Source organism: Passer domesticus, chromosome 2 (assembly GCF_036417665.1).
Source record: "Passer domesticus isolate bPasDom1 chromosome 2, bPasDom1.hap1, whole genome shotgun sequence".
Lineage (NCBI taxonomy): Eukaryota > Metazoa > Chordata > Aves > Passeriformes > Passeridae > Passer > Passer domesticus.
The window spans coordinates 79,602,508-79,622,393 of NC_087475.1; the positions used below are offsets into that span (position 1 = coordinate 79,602,508).

A 19,886-nucleotide genomic window follows, 5' to 3' on the forward strand; every position below is an offset into this window, starting at 1 on the left:
CTTCAAACAGGCACAAGGTTTTTAGAAATGTGTTTGTTCTCTTTCAGGACACAATGTCTTTTGCAGTCTTGCCATGATCTCAGAGAAGGACCAGCACTTTGGTGAGACCTACATCCTAAAGCACTGGGATAAGCAAAGAATGTTGGTCTCCAGGTGTGATCCACAAGCAAATGGCACTGTGAATGTGTATGGGTACCACAAAGGATTGGGACACTAAGAGGCTATGCCAGTGACACCAGCAAAGGATTTATTTTTAAGACTGATGCCTGTAACACAACCAAATACGTTTATTTGTTGCAGCTCAAAGACTACATAGAATTTTCTAATCCAGAAAATGACAACTCTGAGAAGGATTCAAAAGTCACCATGGACACATGCCTGGATTCAAGCCCCCAATGCAGTGGTGTGGGTAAAAAGGCCAGCATGATCTTCAGATAAACAACAACATAGAAAGCTGTGGTAGGAAAGTGATTATATCTCTCTCGTTCACATTGATGGAGCTGATGCTGAAACTGTTTTTATATTTTTGTTGTTGATAGATTGGATAGAGCAAGAAAAAGCCCTCAATCAATCAGTGTGTGGAAGAAAACTATCCCAAGATTAGAAGAGCCTGCTTACTTTATCCAAAGGCAGCAGCAAGACTAGATTACAAAGTATAAATACTTAGTGGGAGCACAGGCTTTTAAAATTACCATACAAAGGCACAAAAGGCGCCTGTGGTTGGAAACAAAGACAACTGAAATTAAAAATAAGGTGCAGTTTTAAACTGTGAGGATAATTACTGGAGGAAATGATCAAGGGAAGTGGTGACTTCTGCTTTTCATGTTTTCCATGCAGCACACAATACCTTTCTAAGGGTTGCCACAGCAAAACTGCTCAGCAAAGATTTGAGCAGCCATGGGAAGGGGGAAGATCTGGAGTTTGTTATTGTTTATTTGTTTACACTATCTGATGGCATTTCAATGCAGAATCCAGGAACACAGGAATTCACACCTGCCACCTTTACCACTGAACTTGAGTGGTGTCCCCTTCTACATCCCTGCACTTTGGTGGATCTTTAATCCCTTCCCTTATGCTTGGCTGGTCAAAAACACACGGAGAATGTTCCTAAATGCCAAAGCCTGCCTGGTGGGACAATAATTCTCCATGTGTGGGGTGAGCCCTGTATGGGAAAGAGCTCTGTGATGTGACCCAGAGGGACTGAGAAGTTGATGGTGACCCTGATGAGTGTGGACATACTCTGAGAATAATTACTGGATGAAGGCTCTCTGAGCACTTGAGCTGCAGAATAAACCAGCTATTATTGTTAGGTCCTGGAGACAATATGGTGCTAAACTCCTTACTCCTGAACTAAATCCAAACAAGCTCAAGATTGGGAAAAACTTGGTATGATTTGAGATCTTTAAACCCAATAGTTGGTGGACCTGTGAAGGTTAGGTGCTTCTGCAACAAAATTGAGTTTGTATTTTTAGGAGTCTGGGCTGAGGCACCTCCCCTTCACCAATATCCTTCTTTAGTGTTCAAGTCTTCTAGGGAGATCAAGCCCTTGACCACAAAACACACCTTCACCCTGCTACACACAATCTGGGGGAAGGGAAGCTCCCTGGGGAACAATTTTGGCCAAAGACACAAAGCCATTCCTTTACTATTTGAAGAATCTTCCAATGTGTTCAGAGCAGGGGCTGTGCTAGTTTTTAACACACAACGGAATGCTCGCCTTTTCCTCTAACCCAACATCAGGAGAGGTCCCTTCAGCTCTGGAGGTCTTTAATCAAGACTTGATACCTTCTGCCAGATGGATATTACAACTGAACAGTAGGCACTGCCTTCAGGACGTGTTACTGAGCAAAACATGACATTCTGCTGCACCAGTCAAATTAGCATAGCAGTCAGCGCCTCTTGATTTAAAATCCACAGATTTGTAATCTAGGAGTAACACCCCCCATCGCAGAATGATGCACTCAGTTCAGGCTGCTGTGATCTGTAGCCCAACAACACCAATTTCCCGAAGCCAGACTTCTCTGCAAGGTTCGATCTTGAATTTAAAGTGCCTGTAGTGGGAAAAATCATAAACCCATTTCACAGGGTGCTGATAGAAGCTTGCAGATGAGAAAATGCAATGCTGGATACCTGGTTACTGACAGGCGTAGCTCTTAGGACCTGGCACAGCAATTACCGTCACTATCTATTCAACTTCAGAGTGAAGCTTAACTTGCTTAAAATATTTGTTTTCTTTCTAGACTAAAACCCAGTTCTTCCAAGTGCTTTCTCTGATGGCTCGTTGAGGCAAGGGTGCAATTGCCTTTGTTGCTGTAGCTCCCTGGACAGCAAGATCCGTGGGACCTCTTGTGGGCTCTCTTCCAAACTGCATTTGGGTGTCGAGCACTCGGGAAAATGTTTCTGTGCTCATTTGTCGGTACATCAGAGAGCCTTTTCCTTCACAGGCCTTAGTGTGGCTTCGCAGAAGCTTGACAATAAAATGCATCTAAAAGGAGCAATAAACACAAGGAAGGAGCTGCATTTTAAGAGAGGGAATTTAATTCCTTATCGATCGTCGTTGTGCTTTGGCTTCTTCGCACAGACAGCAATGATTATAGAATCACGGTTTGGGTTGGAAGGGGCCTTAAAGAGCAGCTAGTTCTAAGCCCGCTGTGATGAGCAGGGACATGTTCCACGAGACCGAGCTGCCCAAAGCCCGGCCAGCCTGGCTCCGGACACACTGCCAGGGACGGAGCACCCTCGGCTCCTCTGGGCACCCCGCTCCAGCGCCTCCACACCGCCACAGGAAAAGATGTCTTCCTTACAGCCGGTCTCAATCCATCGTGTAAACATCTACGCCATGTGAAGGACTTCTCTGCAAGGAGGGCAGGGGCAAGTCAGACGTGACTTGCTTTAAATCAGACTTAGGCTGATGTACCTAACACACCCCACCGAATAAAGAGAATGCCTAAGCTACTCCCTTTTCCTCCGCCTGCCATTGTTCCATTGTTTCTACCCTCCCCTGTTAGCCCTCCAAGGCTCCCAGCCCTCTCTCCGTCCCCGCTTTCCCGCAGCCCCGCAGCGCAGCCGCCATGGCCACGGGGCGGCCGCGCCCCAGGGCACTTCCGCCCGGCACCGCCATGGCGGACACGCTCGCGCCCGTCTCTATGGTCAGCGCGCCCGTCTCTATGGCCCGCCGCGGGGCATTGTGGGTGCGTGGCGGAGTTATGGTGGCGGTGTAGGCTCGGCGGCGCAGGGCGGAGCAGGCCGTGCTGTGAGTGACCGGGAGAGCGGCGGGGCGCTGCGGGAGGCTGCTGGAGGTGGAGAGGCGGCTCTGGGGCAGGGGGTGCCGGGGGAGGCGGGCTCAGCGAGGGGCCGGGCTGCGGCCGGGCCTGACGCTGCGGTTTGGATGCCCCGGTCAGGGCGCAGCCCGGCTGCGGGCCGAGCTCGGTCGTTCCCTCTCGGCCGATAACTCCTGCTAGTGCTGAAGAGGCTTCTTCGGGTATTTCTGAAGCCTGAGAGGTTTAAGGTTGAGTCTGGGTCCTTGAAGGCCAAGCTGAATCCAGCCTGGCTTAGTTCTGTGAGGAGCAGCTGGGCTTGTTTAGCCTGGAGAAGAAGAGGCTCAGGGGAACCTTAGCGCTTTCTGCAACTGCTCGAAAGGAGGTGGGGGCCAGCTGGTTGGCCTCTTTTCCCAGGACAAGAGGAGGTGACCTGAAGTTGTGCCGGTGGGGGTTTAGGTTGGGCATTAGGAGGAATTTCTTCACCGAGAGGGTGATTGGACATTGGAATGAGCTGCCCAAGGATAGTGGAGCCATTATCCCTCGAGGTGTTTAAGGAAAGAGTGGATTTTGGCACTTAGTGCCATGGTCTAGTTTTATATTCGGTCACAGGTTGGACTCAGCAATGTCATAGGTCTTTTCCAACCTGGTTAATTCTGTAACCTAAGAAAAGCAGGGATAATTTCCAGATGTTTCCTGAAACTACTGCAGCCACACCAGGTCTTGTTCTTCACCTGATTTCATGGATCCCCCCTATTACATATGATTAGCACAGATAAGTTTTGGGAACAAGTGACTTTCTTGGATCATGGGTCTGGCAGAATGTGTGCCAAGAGATCTGAAATGGCTCACTGAGCTTCAGGTGACTGGTACAGCCTCACTGAAAAGTGTCAGCTGGCCTAGACAAAGGAGCCAAGGCTGGTTACCATCTCACTTCTTTTTAAAGGTGTTTCCCTCTGTTAATTTTGTTTTTTGAGTAGCAGTTCAGTGGCTGTAGCTGCTCTGCCTGATGGGATGTTACTTTGAGCCACACATTATATTATCATTTTGGTGCTGAAGTTGGGTGTTTGTGCTCTCATTCAAAGTGACAGACTGACAAAATAGGCTTGGCTTGGGCTTGCAGGGTCTGCAGGGGCTGCCAGGCAGTGCTGAGCACAGCGTGTGCTCCCGGGGTGGCTGAGGAGTGACAGGAGAAACTGGGGCATCTGCCAGTCTGGTTTTTAGGACATGCTGGGCTCCTGCAGTTTCTAGGGGGGAACTTGTGACAACTTCTCCCTTTATCCAGGGTTTTTCCCTTGCACTTTGTTTGTGCTGCCCGGCGTTCACCAGCGGCCAATGATCAGCACCTTCCCAGGCACGCCGTGGTCTCTGTGCTGCCACCAGCACTGGTCTGGGCAGCAGTGAAGGGCTCATCCCAGCAGGCAGTCGGTTTTGACTGCAGTTTTCCAGAGGGGAAAGAGCTTAGTGACAAGACTGTACTGCTTGCTTACTGTAAGGATGTACTTTACATCCTTAAAGGATGGGAGATCAGTTCCTGGCTGGTGTTATTTCCTTTACAAATGTGGCTTATGTAGCTTCTTACTTAAGTTAGAGTCCATCTATCATTTTCCAAGCACATTGGAAGACACTCTGTTGTGAAACCTGAATAGGTTCTGTCACTAAAATGCTACTCAAATTCTGAGGATCATGAGCTGAGTGACCAGCTGTGTATTATCCCTGGGTCACTGCTTCAACAGTTCCAGGAGCAGAGTAGCTCCCAGTGAGTGTCTTACACTGTGAATTGTAGTAACAGCTTGTTTCATCCCTTGATTCTGTAGGAGTGAAGATGACCACAGCAGCCAGGCCGACGTTTGAACCTGCAAGAGGAGGAAGGGGAAAAGGTGAAGGAGACTTAAGCCAGCTATCCAAACAATATTCTAGCAGAGATCTTCCTTCTCATACTAAAATCAAATACAGGTTGGTATCATTTTTTTCCTGTTGGGGCAAAGCAGACTGGGAATGACTCTTTTGTTATGAGTGATACTCTAAAATTTTCTCAATACATGTTGATGTGCTTGGTCCAGAGATTGCACAGGAGTGCTGAACAAGTGGGCTAAAAGTGAAAGTCTCAAAAGCAGAGCTAGGACTTCAAATGGGTGATTTGGGGAGGTTTAATTTTAGTGATAATTTGTTGCTGTTTATGTACATGAATTACTAGAAAATGAACATTGGAGATGAACTTCTTGGGCAGTGAAGTGGTGAGTAGGTTGGCATTGTGGCTGAGCCACAGGGAGTACTGTCAGTACTCGCAGAGCAGGTTGGGATGAGAGAAGTGAAGTTGAGCACATAGTAAAGCTGGAAAACCACATCATGTATTTGGCAAAGGACCACTGTGTGAAGGCATTGAGAGGAGGCAGGGGAGCCATGGAATAGCACTCGGATAGTGGGATGTGTTGGAAGAGCTGATGTTAAGCTGCAGGTGGTTTACTCAGGTCCTGGGAAAAGAAATTTCTTTAGCTAGTAAGAAAGATAATGTGATCTTAGGAATATTTTCCTGTGTTTGAAATGCACAATAAATTTTTATCTTTTTGAAAGAGTAAAAAAAACCTGAAGTCAGTATGGTAGAATTTAAATTGACTGTGTCAATCTAAAAATGCTCATTTTATCTAATTGATGTTAAGGATTTACTGTTGCACTTTTTTGTGTAGGTATTTACCCTGCCACCTCTTCCCTCCTGCCCCTTTGGTTTTCAAGAATATGTATTCATAAGGGAGCTGAGTGTTTTGGAGAATACCAAAACAAACAACACAAAAAGTGCTGCCCAATGTGTTTGGATGTTATGGGGAAAATTTCTGGTGGTTTGTTTTGTAAAAAAAGTGGGGTTTGGAAGACCAGTCTGTTACTTTGGAAGAAGTCTGTGGGATCAGAAACATACAATATATGTTTTAAATCCCTCCTTTTGTGTGAGAGAGAGAGAGATGGAGAGAGAATCAAGTGTCTTCTGTTTTTCCTCCCAAATACCTAATAAAAAGTTGTCTTTGTTAAATTGCCAGGACTGCATCACTGCAGGAAAAGTCCAGTGTTTCAATCCCACCCATGTTTGTTTGCATGGCACAGGGTTTAGGGAGATTTTGCAGCTCTAACAAGGATTCCAAATTCAGTGTTTTATTTACAAAAGCAAATTAAATGCTTCATCATAAAGATGGGCTGTACACACAATGTGTTTATAATGCCTCATGTCTGGGTTTCTTCCAGGCACCCTTACTTCCAGCACTGGGTTCACAGAGAGGTGCTTGCTTTTATTCACTAGTTCTTTTTAAGATATCCACAAAAATTTCAGCAGCCCCTAGTGTAATTTAATGTGGCTCAGATATACGTAGTTCATTGCTTTTTGCCAGTGTGCTGTTACATAAAAGAGGGGTGACATGTATTTACAAGGTGTTTTACCTGTATTCCCAGCTTTTTTATTATTGGTCATGGTGTATGCTCATGGAGAAGAAAAGGTTCATGGAAAGGATGTTCTAGTCTTGGTCTTATCTGTAAGCCTTAGAGATTGAGTTTGCAGCAGCAACTTTGGGTGGTAAAACAATGAAAAGAAGTGACCATGTGTGTGCATGTCTACTAGGACACTGGGATTGGACTGCTGGAGAACACAATATTTCAACGTAGCGAAGTACAGACAGGTGTCACCATCCTGTTCTGTAGGAATTTAAGTAGGGCCTTTCATTCCTTCAGGAGCCACCAGAAGGAGCAGGAGTGGGTGGCGTGGCAGGTCTGTGTGCAGTGCATACGTACACAGGAGGGCTCTGCTGAGGAGAGAGCAAACGTGCGTTTGCGTGGAACCCAGTTCTTGTTCCCTGTCCTTGCCTGTTCAGCCCAGGATTTACTGGCCTTCATGAAAAAATTCTGCCCAGCTGCAGAGTGTCAGACTTCAGGCTTTCTCCCTGTTTGTTGTTTTAGACAGACCACTCAGGATGCTCCCGAGGAGGTGCGGAACCGTGATTTCAGACGGGAGCTGGAGGAGAGAGAACGAGTTGCTGCCAGAGAAAAGAACAGAGACAGACCAACCAGAGGTAACAACCAAGAAACAAAAACCTTAACTCCTTTGTGAAACATTGCTCTTGCGTGAAATTTGATGTTGTAAGAAGTTTGCAGTTGCAGACAGCATGTCATGAGAGTAGAATTTAAGGTATTGGCCTGATAATTCAGAGCTGTTGACCTGCAAGGGAATGTCCATTGGCTTTCACGCTGGCTTCAGGCTAGCAGAAATACAGGCCAGCTAGTAGAAAAGCATGCCCAGCTGATACAGTATAATTGTAATGAGTTGGCAACAAGTGTGTACAGCTAATAAAGGACTTCATTTTGTACTTGGATGGGCAAGACAGGAAGGAGAAAGTGTAATGACTCATCTTCTGCTGTTACAGTACCAGTGTAACAATAAATCTGCTTGAAAGTATGCTATTTTTTTCAGACATGGTGAAGTAATAACAAAATCAAAGAGCTTTTTGAGAAATACTCATTTTTAGTATTTAAGTACAACCTCTTGTACTTTAGGTTTAGATGTGAAGCTGTTGCATGGCTTTCAGATTCACAGAAGAAAGTAGGTGTAGTTTGACCAAACTAGCCAACAGTGATGCTTTGGGATCATCCTAAATGGGAACCCTCCAGTTGGATATATGTAATAAGACTATTTCTCCACCTCTGTTTTTTATGGTGTTTTTTTTTTTTTTTTTTTTTTGGGTTTTTTTTTTTTTCTTCTGATTGAAATAATAATGACTTCAAAAAGCTTCTGGAGGCCAAACTGTAAGTTTGGGATATTATTGCTGCTCTTGAGGCTTCCTAGGGGGAGGAATTAACATGGACATTAAGATTGAGAAGTGAGGGGAAAGTAAGCACAAGCATTTTTCTCTTACTCTAATGCAAGACAAATTGTGAAGATTTTTGCTTTTTGACAGTAGATGCAGTTAAATGAAGTGACTTAGACACTTTTTGGTTTTACTCTTACACCATAGAACATACAACATCATCTTCTGTGTCTAAGAAGCCTCGGCTAGACCAGATTCCTGCAGCAAATCTTGATGCAGATGATCCTCTGACTGATGTATGTATCTTCTTTTGTGTCTTCTTTCCTTTTGTTACCCTGCCTTAAGGATTTGCTGTTAATGCTATATGTACTTTTAGGTTGCCTAAAGATCTCAAACAGGTTCCAATGTGTTTTCCTTTTACAGCTTCTGTACTGTGGTGAAAGTCCAGAGTTGTTCAGAGGATTCTGGTCCATGCTGTAATAGTATTCTTGGAAAGCAAAAAAATCTAGGAAACTGAAAATACCACTTACAGTATGGGGAATTACCACTGACTTAGTAAGAATTCCCCAAGGGTAGAACTGTTGAGATACTTGCAGATGATTCTCTGCATGAACCACCAATGCTTGCCTTTGACTATGCTTCTTATTGCTGATATCTAGGAGTTAAGTCAAAGGCTTGACAATAAGCTCTGGGCTTTTAAATCCTGTGGTATTTGGTCCCAGCAGTACTGGACAGGTTAATGAGGCCCACAGAATGACTTGTATCACAATGATGGAGAGTGACTGGGGATACCCATTCTCTAGAGTCAATCAGTTACATAGCATTTTTAATTGCAGTCATCCCAAAAGCACGAATATGTTTTTCTCTTGGCTTTACTATAAAAGAGCAAAAACCCTATTTGTATTGTATTTGGTGCTACCTAAGTACTTCAGAAATCAGTCAGCAGTACTTCAGAAATCAGCCATCCAATTGTAGCTGTAGTTGGGCAGCCCAGGGCCATTTTTTATTAAATTAAATGAACAAACTGATTCTTGCCTTCCATTTGTTACTATTAGGAAGATGATGAAGATGAGGACTTGGAAGACAGTGATGATGATGACACTGCAGCTCTTCTAGCTGAGCTGGAAAAAATCAAGAAAGAACGAGCTGAAGAACAAGCTCGAAAGGTAAAATCTCACACATTAAAAAGCACCTGTTTTTTTGTGAACTGATGTCTATTAAATCTGGTGTGCCTAAAGTGCTTGGGATGAGTGAGAACTGGTAAACAAAGTGCTGTTCAAACCTCCTCTCAGATATGATGTATTTGTTCTTCTGTCTAATAATTATTAAGAAATTTTTTCTATATTAGACATATTGAATGTTTTACTCACTGAAACGTTTTATTCTATTTTCCTACACGTTGTACGGGCAGTGAGTGAAGATAATCTTGATTTCATGTATAAGTCCTCTGCACTCAGCTGTCATACCAAAGGATATAGGGGCATTAGTGAGCTGATGCAATCTGATGTAATTTAGTTTACTTAACTAGCTTTTGTGAAACAAGAAATACTATTTTTATTTATGAAATATAGATGCGTGCTTTTTGGTGCTGCAGGTTTTATACAGTAGTTGTTCTTTTACAGCTTTGGTGCTGCAAGGAGCACCAATTTGAACTGTAAGACCAGAGCTATTTTCATGTGATTATACACAGGCAAATTCATTTGAAAGTTGTCTCTTCAAAACCCAATAACAATACAGCAGTCTTTTCAGAACTGGGAAACTCAATTCACGTGTAGCTTTCATACCTCTCTGTAATCCCTCTCTACAGATGAAAACACCATGTTCTGCCCTTGAAAGGGGAGGAAGGTCCCTGTAGTTACAGATGTTGTCCTGTGAGTGGGACTCAATCCTATGCTAGTGGTCCTTGGTGTAAGAGGGGATTGTTGGGATGGAGTGCATTATCAAAATTCCTAGCTATTGATTGCACTTCTAGGTACTGGGAGTTTGGACTAGTTTCTGGATGTCATTTGTGTTGTCAAACTCACCAGGTTTTAGGTTTGTTTTGGGTGCTGGTTCTAACATAGTATTGCAACAGAGTTTAGAGTTGAGGGTATTTCATCTGCGCTGCTGAAACTCTCTCCTCTGGTGCTGCAACAGAAGTAGTGGATGCGTGCAACATTCCCTCATCTGCTTTTACTCAGTGCTTTCTCTTTTTGAGTAGGGCTTAAATAATTGTAGTGCTTTTGTGAAACTTTGGTTCCTTCACCTGGAGTAGTTTTGTATGTTTTTGTAAGTATACTCTCCATCAGAGTAAAACAAAAACCCCAAACCATCAAAAAGTCTGTCAGAAAACCAAGCCACCTGTCACCTGTGTATAAACTTATCTGAAGTACTTTTTTAGAACATGCTAGATAAACACATTAGATACTGATCTGGAGCCGAATCAAAGGCTGTTCTGACAACATAATGTTTTAGTGCCTCTGCTCTACTTGTAACCTTTCCTGTAGCTTAACAAACACATTCATAGTTTAGTGTTTTCCATGAATGCTTAGCTGGCAGTAAACAGGGCTGAGCTTCCAGCAGACACTAGGAGCAGCTAGGAGAGGATAATGTTTTAACTGCTGTTGGCAGCATTGCAGTTGTGTTGTAGTTGTTCTTGCCTAACAATATATAAATTTAACTTTAGAATCAATAAGGCCTGTAAAACAAGTGAACTCTGCAGTTTTGCACTTAAATAGTACTCAAGGCTAAAAGCTGCTTCACTGCAGAAATTGTGCTGTACAAGACTTGTTACTTGATTGCCTGTCTGGCCTGTGAGAGGTCTTCTGCATTAAAGGATGTCTGAAAGCATCTCCTGTGTCTTCTTCTAGGCATTTGAGGAACATCATAAAGCAATGAAATTGTCTTTTGTAGAAACAACATAGTGAAAATTACTTAAAAACACTGTCAGCAATTCGACCACGTATTCCTGTGTGAAATGTACTAAACTACAAATTAAGTGTAGCCATGTGTAGGAAAGATTTTGACTTTAGCTGTCCTTGCACGATGCTTAAAATGAAAGCTCAGGTCTGTGTGGATTTTCACTTTGCTTGATAGTTGTAAGTTATGCATCAAGATTAAACAGTATAACTTGTCACATTCCAGTGTAGAAAACTTGCATTAGGAAGATAATGGTTAGCAAATTGCAGCTCACATAGCCAAGTGCTTGCTTCTTTTATCATGTCTGGAAAGTAGGATCATAATCTCTGTGAAATTCTGATTTTGTCACTAGAGGGTGCTAAAAGCCACAAAGTATCTGGGATAGCGCTTGTTTTGTTTTGCTGTCTCTTACAGGTACAATGTGTTAACCCTCATGGATGTTCTCCTAACCCAGCAGCAGGGCTTGTAATGTCCAGTGCTGCATGCATGCTGAATAAAATCGTGTTATTTTTTTGCAATAGTGCCTATTGCATGCTAAGAATCTAGACCTCCAGTTTTCATCCTTTCACTGGTTAGTGGCAGGTAGGCTCTCTTTAAAATTGGCATCTTCAATAAATAGAGGGTGCTGGGATTTTATTTTCTTGTGTTTTTTTTGGGAGTAGGAAACTAAGACTGTTTTGATGGAAAAAGTAAAAGCCAGAGTGGGGCACAGCCTTGGAAAATCTGTAGCAGTAAGGATCATCTTTGGAAAGAAGTCTTCTGTTTGTTAGTATGCAATCTGTTCAGATTATGCCTTATTTTCCATGGCTTTGGAATAAGGTGTTACTGGCTAAGCATTTTAGAGTTATTTTATATAAAATCCTTTTCCTTTAAGATGCATTTTATTTGATGTTACTATGTACTGCAAGCCATAATTTAGACCTAACTTTGTAAGTAACCTTGTATTAATAATTCAGATCACTTCAGGATAGCATATCATGTAAAGTCTTAACTGTGCAGTTGCTGTTAATCCAAATCCATGTACAGCTTTACCTGCTGAAATGCTGCTGTCCACAGTAGACAGCGTGGGTGAGCCAGTGGCCAGGCAAAGAGAAACTGTGGAGTGAATACCTGTTCTCTCTTCACCCTGATCATCATTCTCTAGCCCCATTGTTACACAGACAGATTAATGTGTCTCTTCTTGTCATCTTCTTGCAACGTCCCAGGGTCCCAAACCTGTGCCATGTGTAGATTTTTCCCTGGTACTTTAGTTATTTTGATTTATTAAAATACTGGTCTAATTACTTCTGAGACTTCATTTAGAGTAAACTGTTATTTTGTTACTAGTCTTCACTCATCACTTCGGTGTCCATTATTTAAGCTGTCATTAAAGGAGAACAGCTTCTTTCCAAATGCATCTGTGCTGAAACAGCAGTTAAAAAGAAAATATGAGAATCTACTTTTTATGGGGTGTCCTGTTCTCTATTAACTTCCCTTATGGGCAACACAAATTTCCATAAAAATTCTCTAAATCTAATTTTGACAATATTAATATTAAGAGGTTCTAATAGTTTGTCAGCCCAATAAACAGTTCCTCTCAAAGCTTGTTAACTTCTCAAAATGCTTAATTCCCTGAGGTTATGTAGAATCATTAAATAAATACTATGAATGTTTTTAAAAAATCGTTTGAGTGTGGGAGTCATCCTGATGTTTCCTCTACAATTGTAATCTCAGATTGTTTCTAGTAGACAGTAAGCTGACCAGGAAATTGTAGTTTTGAAAGTCCTTTCTGTGGAATTATTCTAGGTCTGTATAAAACTGTACAAACATGAAATCAGTGTCTGTGTTAACCATCCACGCACAGGTTTCAGTAAACATTTCAGTATTCTAAATTAAGCTTTACAATGCTCTTGTTTTTCAGTTTCAAGTGCTTCCTTAGAAAGTAAGTTGAAATAATTAAAAAGAAACTTCAAGCCAGTGAGCAGCTGAATGTATGTGTGCAGTTCTGGCAAACCTGTTTTAATATCCAGTCGTTCTTTGTTTAACTGAGAGCAGAAGAAAAATTTCAGTTTGTTTTCTTGACAGTTTAATTTCACCAAGTTTCTCTATAACTGAATGTATTACTTTACCAGTGGTCACAATAAATCTTAGCTCTGCCCCCTGTTTTAGACATGCCACAGGCTTTCAAATAAAACATCAGAAAATGAGTCTTGATAGCTGTTAACCTTTTCACTTAAATCTCAAGGGTCTGACTAAAACTAGAAGATTAAATCTGTGATTAAGAAAATTTCAGTAAAGACACAAAAGCACATGGCAGAGCATGTTTTCTTCATTTAATATTTGAGACATGCCAAGAACACTTAAACCTTGACAAGAACTAGTGATAACATCCCTTTCCTTGTGGACAAAATCACAACAAAGCTGTGTGTGGACGCTGCCGTTGTGACTTCTTGCTGCTCTTTGTTTTTGAAGTTTCAATTAATTATTTGAGTCTGTATTGCACAGAGCTGGTGACTTGCACAGGGTCGGATAACTGGGGTGTGTCTGTGCATTCTTGAATTTCATTCCCTGCTGCTAAAGGCAGTGCAACCACAGTTTGTCATTCAAAAATTAACATTTTAATCAGGTTATGCAATTTATATATTTTTTAACTTTTTCTCCGCCTTTGATGAAATGTGAGTATTTCAGGTTTTCTTTCAGCTGCTCAACATCTATAAAAACTGAGTAGGATAACTAACTTTAATACAATGGAGTCATTTGGGGAATTTCAGCACTTTCTGTAAAAGTAATCTTGCTCAGTGCTAAGGGTAGGAGCTATGCTCAAAATAAACATGGTAACAATGTTTTTCTTTCCTTTGCAGTCAAAAACAGATATGCCAAGGAAAGAAATTCACAAGATTGCCTCTACCACTTATTTTATCTGCCACTTCCCAGTCCTCTGCAACTGTAATTGACTTAATGCAGCTTTTTGCTAGCAATAATCAGCTGCGGACAGAATGCAGTTGAGGCTGAAAAGCCAAGTTGTTGGGGCCAATGTGCAAGTTGTGTCTCGTGGCCTGCATGGTGGTGCAGTGGAGATGCAGTCAGCAGAGCCTACAGTGTGGTTGGTCTCCTGTGTCACAATTTAGTGTGAGCACTAAAAGCTGTCTTGGCTCCCTGTTTTATCCTCTAGGTCTCTGCCAAGATGTGAGCTCAGGTGCCTATGGGACCATGTCTGTCTGTTGGTGTCTTAACCCAGAGCTAAATCCCTCTTCCAGTCTTACACTAGTGCTTGTAGTATAACACTTCTTAAAAGTGTTATTTCAGCTTTGATTTTTTATTTCTGTCACTACATTTTGTCACTTAATGCTTTTCTTTGTTTTCAGAAATCAAACAATGTCAGGCTGATTGAGGCTGGAGGATATTATGTGGGTTATGGCAAAGCAGTTAAAAGGGTGATGTGTAACATGCCTTTTAGAAATCTTAGTATAGAAAATTAGAATGTACATCTGTGTGTAGGAAGTACATGGGAGTACCGTATGCCTATTTTTTATGATTCTTAATATGGGCTTTATCTTTCTCTAGTGATTCTGAAGATTTGCCATTCAAATGACTGAGTGCTTTTTGCTTCTCTTCATGCATGGTGGAGAGTGCTGGAATCAGCTTTCTATGAATTTATGAGATTAAATCTGAAGTGGGGAAAGGGAGGGAAGAGGAACTGCAGTTCCTTCTGAATATGTGCTGGCTGACTCCAGTCGATTTTTGACCACTAAAAAAGTAATGTGTGAATTGCATTGTAGCTCTCTGTATATTAGTGGTGTGTGGATGTATTTTCATGCATCCTAAAAACTCAAACAAAAATAGTAGTCTGATAAGGCAATGCATGATGCACAGGTTCAGCGACTTTGGATCATGGCTGAAGTTAATGTCTTAGAGGATGAGACTGTGCCATGCTCTACCTGCCACCTTCAGAAGAGTTCACCTGGACTCCAGCTCTAAAATCAGAAACTGCTGCATCTGATTGCATATAGAAGCTTGGAACAAGTTCTGTCCACAGAACCATTTTTCAATAGTGGAGTATTAATTTCTTACAATGGTCTTAGTAATGCTACCTTCTCTTGATTAGGAATTTTTGGTTTGTAGCCTTTTCATTTGCTCTTGCTTTTTCCCTGGCCTGTTGTGTTTTCAAAGCCTCACTTCTAATGAAGCTTTGGAGATTAAAGTTAGTGGTGCAGAGCCCACCTCATTTTGGACAACACAGAGAAAACTTCACATGCTTGCATCCAGCTGCAAATTTGCTAATGGTCATAAGCAGTATCTGATCACCTCCTGCGAGGTACCTGAAGATCAATACTGAGTTTTTGCTTGATCCAGTATCCAAGATTTTGTTTGGTTTCAAAGCAGTGCTGCATGTGCTGTACAACAGTCTGAGGGCTGATGGACTTCTGGTGGGAGCACATGGCAACAGACTGCAGTAAATGGGATTTCATGGCTCTTGGCTGTTCCATGTTATGTGGAAGGAAGATGGTATATCAAAGGTTGGCATTGTGTGCATAAGCAGCTGCATGCATTTCTTGTCTCTGATCCAAATATAAACTCAAATTATACTTCGCTCTGTGCAATATGGGAGGAAATTGCTGTTCCATATCAAATCTTTTTGTTCTCCATGTTTCCATACTTAATGGGGTGATAATAACAGAAGTTGGACTGCAAATGTTAGATTTAGAGCTGTTTGAAAATTCAAAACCTCAGTTCATTTGTGTTAATAACTTCTAATTGTTGTGGTTTTTGTTAAAGCCCCATGGATACAGTAGCAGAAAAGAGCAAGTTTTTCTAAGGTATATTTTTAAATAAGGGTATTACAGGGCTTGTCCTGAAGCTGTGCTTTGTTTTTGAGCAATGTGCCCTTCTAGGGAGCTTTTCCCATCCCACTGGCAATTAATTGCAGCTGGTCTACATTTTATTTGTGAGAAGCAGTGTAATGGTAGGTGTTTTTTCATAACTAAAACTTGAGTAGATTTTGAAAAGTAAAATCTTTACCAGTGATCCTGCATCATCTGCTATTCATGTGTACATTAAATCCATGTTCTTAAGAAAGCAGAGGTATTTTAAAAGAAAATTTCATAGAATCACAGGATGGTTTGTGTTGGAAGGGACCTTAAAGGTCATCTACTTCCAACCCCCTTGCTGTGGGCATGGACACCTTCAGAGGTCTGTCCAGCCTGGCCCTAAACACTTCCAGAGATAGGGAACCCATCCAAAATTTCACATATTTGATCAATTTAATGGAAAAATATAGTAAATTGTAGGTAATAATAAATAACTTAGTATTGATTAAATGTTTGAAGCTAGGGACCTCTGGCTGGCATCAGCATCAAGTTTAGCATTTAAACCTTGTAAACTCCAGCAGCAAGGAAACTGCTTCCTCTCTTGAGATCCTGTAGAAGTTCTCAGCAATAATTTTCTGCAGTTTTTTGGGGTTTTTTCCCCCAGTTTGGGGAAAAACCCTGACCTCATGATCTCTTTGTTTTTAGTTTATGTAATTTTAAAAGCCATGGTTTGATTCTCCTGCAATGCTAATGAAGCTTCATTCATTTTTTAATCGGTGTCTTCACACCATACTTCAGAGTAGGAAACCTACTTAGTCATCCTAATTTAAAGAATTACTTTCTTTCCCTACTAGTTCTTTCATCAAAGAACACTCCCTGCAATATTTGTGGAAGCCTGTGGAAAAATATGTAAAATTAATACTAAACATTATTTTTGAAGTCTGTAAACATTTAAGTCGCTTTTATTAGATGTGCTAATAGAGCTTGAAAGTGTGGGCAATGAAATTACTGTAATTGTGTTACTTGCAGTGCATTGCTTCACTTAGGCTTGAGCTATATGCATTTGACAGTACAAGGACAAGAAAATTTTTCTGCTTCTTAATATTGAAACTCTTAAATAGTCTTGTGATATCCTCTGTTCTTTTCACTGTGGGGTTCTCAATATTCTTTTTAATTGGTCCCTAGGGAAGTTGTAGTTATAAAATCCTAACAGCTGCTGAAAGTAGAGAAGTTTCAATATGCTGCATGGTTTCTTCCACCTAGTGAATATTGTATGATGTCTTTTCTCATGAGGATAAAGAAAACCTTTTAATGTGTATACAGTTTTTAATATAATAAATATGTATATGGTAAAGCTAGAATTCACCTGAATATTTGATGGCGCATCAGAGCTAAGTAGAGCCGATATGAATGTTGCTAGTCTGACAGTTTATTAGCAAAGTTAAGCTCTGTAGAGTGCCTCTGCTTCTATCCTTATTCTCCTCATATGCAAGTGCCAAACACTCTGAAAAATCTGGGCTAAGAATTAAAGCTCCATCTGTGTGAGTGTTCAAAGCTAAATAATGTGGATCTCTCTACCAAAGCTAAATAATGTGGATCTCTACCAACTAGAGGAGAAAAGTGGCCTAGAAAAATAATGTATCCATTTCTGGTTCTCAGGAACAAGAGCAAAAGGCTGAAGAAGAAAGAATTCGGATGGAGAACATCCTGAGTGGTAACCCACTGCTGAACCTCACTGGGCCAGCACAGCCTCAGGCAAACTTCAAAGTTAAAAGGAGGTACTGTGCAGTCTGTTCAGTGGCACCCATCCCCTTGCTGACTCTCGCTGTTCAGAGTCAGAAAATGTTATCACTGTAGCTGGTTTCTATTTCCTTCCTCAGATCTTGTCACAAGTGTGTAGGAGATAGCTTGGGGTAGAAAAATAGATCATCTTTTCTGAAAGACTAAAATCTAATCCTAATGACTAGTTCTTCTGTAAGAAGGTCAAACTCCATTTCTATCTTTTTGTATATTACACCTAATTTTCATATGAGCTTCCTGAAATTAAAAACTTCTGTTTTCAGGTGGGATGACGATGTTGTCTTCAAGAACTGTGCCAAGGGGATAGACGAAACAAAAAAGGACAAAAGATTCGTCAATGATACTCTGCGATCAGAGTTTCACAAAAAGTTCATGGAAAAGTACATCAAGTAGTGCAGTTTTATGTGCCGTAGTGCGGAAGGACTTGGTAGGTCGTGGCCATTTCCCTCAGAATTTAAGGCTGAATATTTGGTCATGGATTCTCAAATGCTTTTCCGAGGTCAGCAACAGCTTCATAATTAATAAGTGCTATGTATCTGGAGTTTTTATTCTTGCATATTGTTTTCCTTTACAGTTTTGATTAAACCAGTTTGTGTCTCATGAATGTTTTTTCTTCTTTGTGTGTGTTTACTTTTACTGTCCACCTGTAAATGGTAAAAGAGAGAAGCTGATTTGCAATAAATGCTGCTGATCATTTAAATTGCTTTCCAAAATGCCCTATATTTGTAGTGATGATGGTTTGTAACTTACACAACTTAGATAGATGTCAGTATTAATCAAAAGTGAGGAAGAGCTGAGTATAGTAAGCAGCGTGAGCTGAAAAGAGCCACACTTTCTGTAGCAAACTGGACTTCCTCTTAAAAGCTAGTTAGAAACTTAGTTTTTGATTTTTAGTTTCTTTTTTCAGTCTCTGTGTGTGCCTTTTAATGGTAATAATAGAATTGTGAGAAACTTGCAAGTGTTTTTATCAAATAAGCGATACCAAGATACCATAGTACACTTTGTTTACTCCTCTAATGTCCATGTTAACACTTGGAATGGTATAAAATATGAATGACTGCAAAAAAAGCTAAAATGTGTAGGGTTTATTTTTTTTCTGTTCTCCTGTCATCTCAGTTGCATTTGAAATTTTGGCCAAGTGGTGCACTGGCTAGGAACATAGCATTTTCAAAATGGAGTAGTTACCTCCCTGCCCAGGAGGTGACAGTGGCAGAACTCAGATGTATTTATGTAAAACTCTTGCCCTTTTCCTTGTGTATGTTGTGCTCAATTGAGTTTGTTCTCAGAGATGCTGTTTCTTAGTATTATTTTCAAGTTCTTAATTTGAAGACTTACTTGATTTTCTTAAGAGAGTAAATGTAGAGCACAATGTTTCAGATTTTTGTTTGACTGGTATCCTGTAAAAGCTTTCCTTAGCTTTAGCTGTATTTGCCACCCTTTCACTAAGCTATGCATAGTGTACTAATGCCAGCAGCTTATACCCACCTTTACTTGGAAATGAGATTTTCAGCATGCTTGGGGTCATGTGAGCTACTGGAGGAATACGTGTTTGTGTTATTTCTGCTGCCTGCCTCATGATAGAAATGATTCTTGGGAAGCAGAAAAATGGGTGTAGTTTGTAAGTCTCTTGAAATAAAGCAACTGAAATCTTGGTATATAGGCAACATGTTTAGAAGGTGGGAAGAAAAGGAGTTAAGGGCTGTACTTGTCAGGGCCTGGCAGTGGAGAATCCAGCTGCTGCTGCAGGTCCAACCTAGCAGCATGGTTGTCATGGCAACAACAAAAAATACATTGGTCTCACAGTACTGTGAGATCTAATTGCTGTGCCAAAGGGAGTGAGCGTGGAGTCTTATTGGATGGGGAGACAGATGGAATGCCAGTTCAGTGTCCTCATGGAAAATTACATCTGCAAAGTGACCATCATTTGGTTCCTGAAGTAATGTATTTTTTCTTGGAAAAAATAACTCTAGAGAAGTCAGATGGGTGGGGTTGAATGCAGTCTTCCACAGCCGTGCAGGCAGCTGTTCTGCACACCTGCAGGAGCATCTCTTTCTTAAATTGAGGCATAATGCAAAGCTGTGCTGGGTCATTTCTCCCAGTAGCTCCCTCCCTCGCAGGTTCTGGAGAAAGATCTGTAGGGAATGTAGAGCTCCAGGCTGCAGCTTCATTTGAAGCCTTTTGTTGACATTGTTTCTCAACTCCACCACCGAATTTGCAAGTCCTATCTCTGATGTTCTCCCTCAAAGCTTTTGTATTTTAGCCTCCTGGAGTGATAGCCGACCTGCAGTCTGAAGACTCAGCAATACACCAACACAATATGCTTAATAATTTATATTAATAAATAAATAATAATAATTTAT

General features: G+C 41.3%; 1 protein-coding gene across 1 annotated transcript; it reads left to right on the forward strand.

Moving 5' to 3' along the window:
- Nucleotides 1-3,114: 3,114 nt before the first annotated feature.
- On the forward strand, nt 3,115-18,130 carry CWC15 (CWC15 spliceosome associated protein homolog). The gene is made up of 7 exons (XM_064409486.1): nt 3,115-3,253; nt 5,075-5,213; nt 7,197-7,309; nt 8,249-8,337; nt 9,097-9,207; nt 17,386-17,504; nt 17,790-18,130. Exons 2-7 carry the CDS (start codon nt 5,083-5,085, stop codon nt 17,917-17,919), a joined length of 693 nt encoding a protein of 230 aa, XP_064265556.1. The 5' UTR covers nt 3,115-3,253; nt 5,075-5,082; the 3' UTR covers nt 17,920-18,130.
- Nucleotides 18,131-19,886: the final 1,756 nt, after the last annotated feature.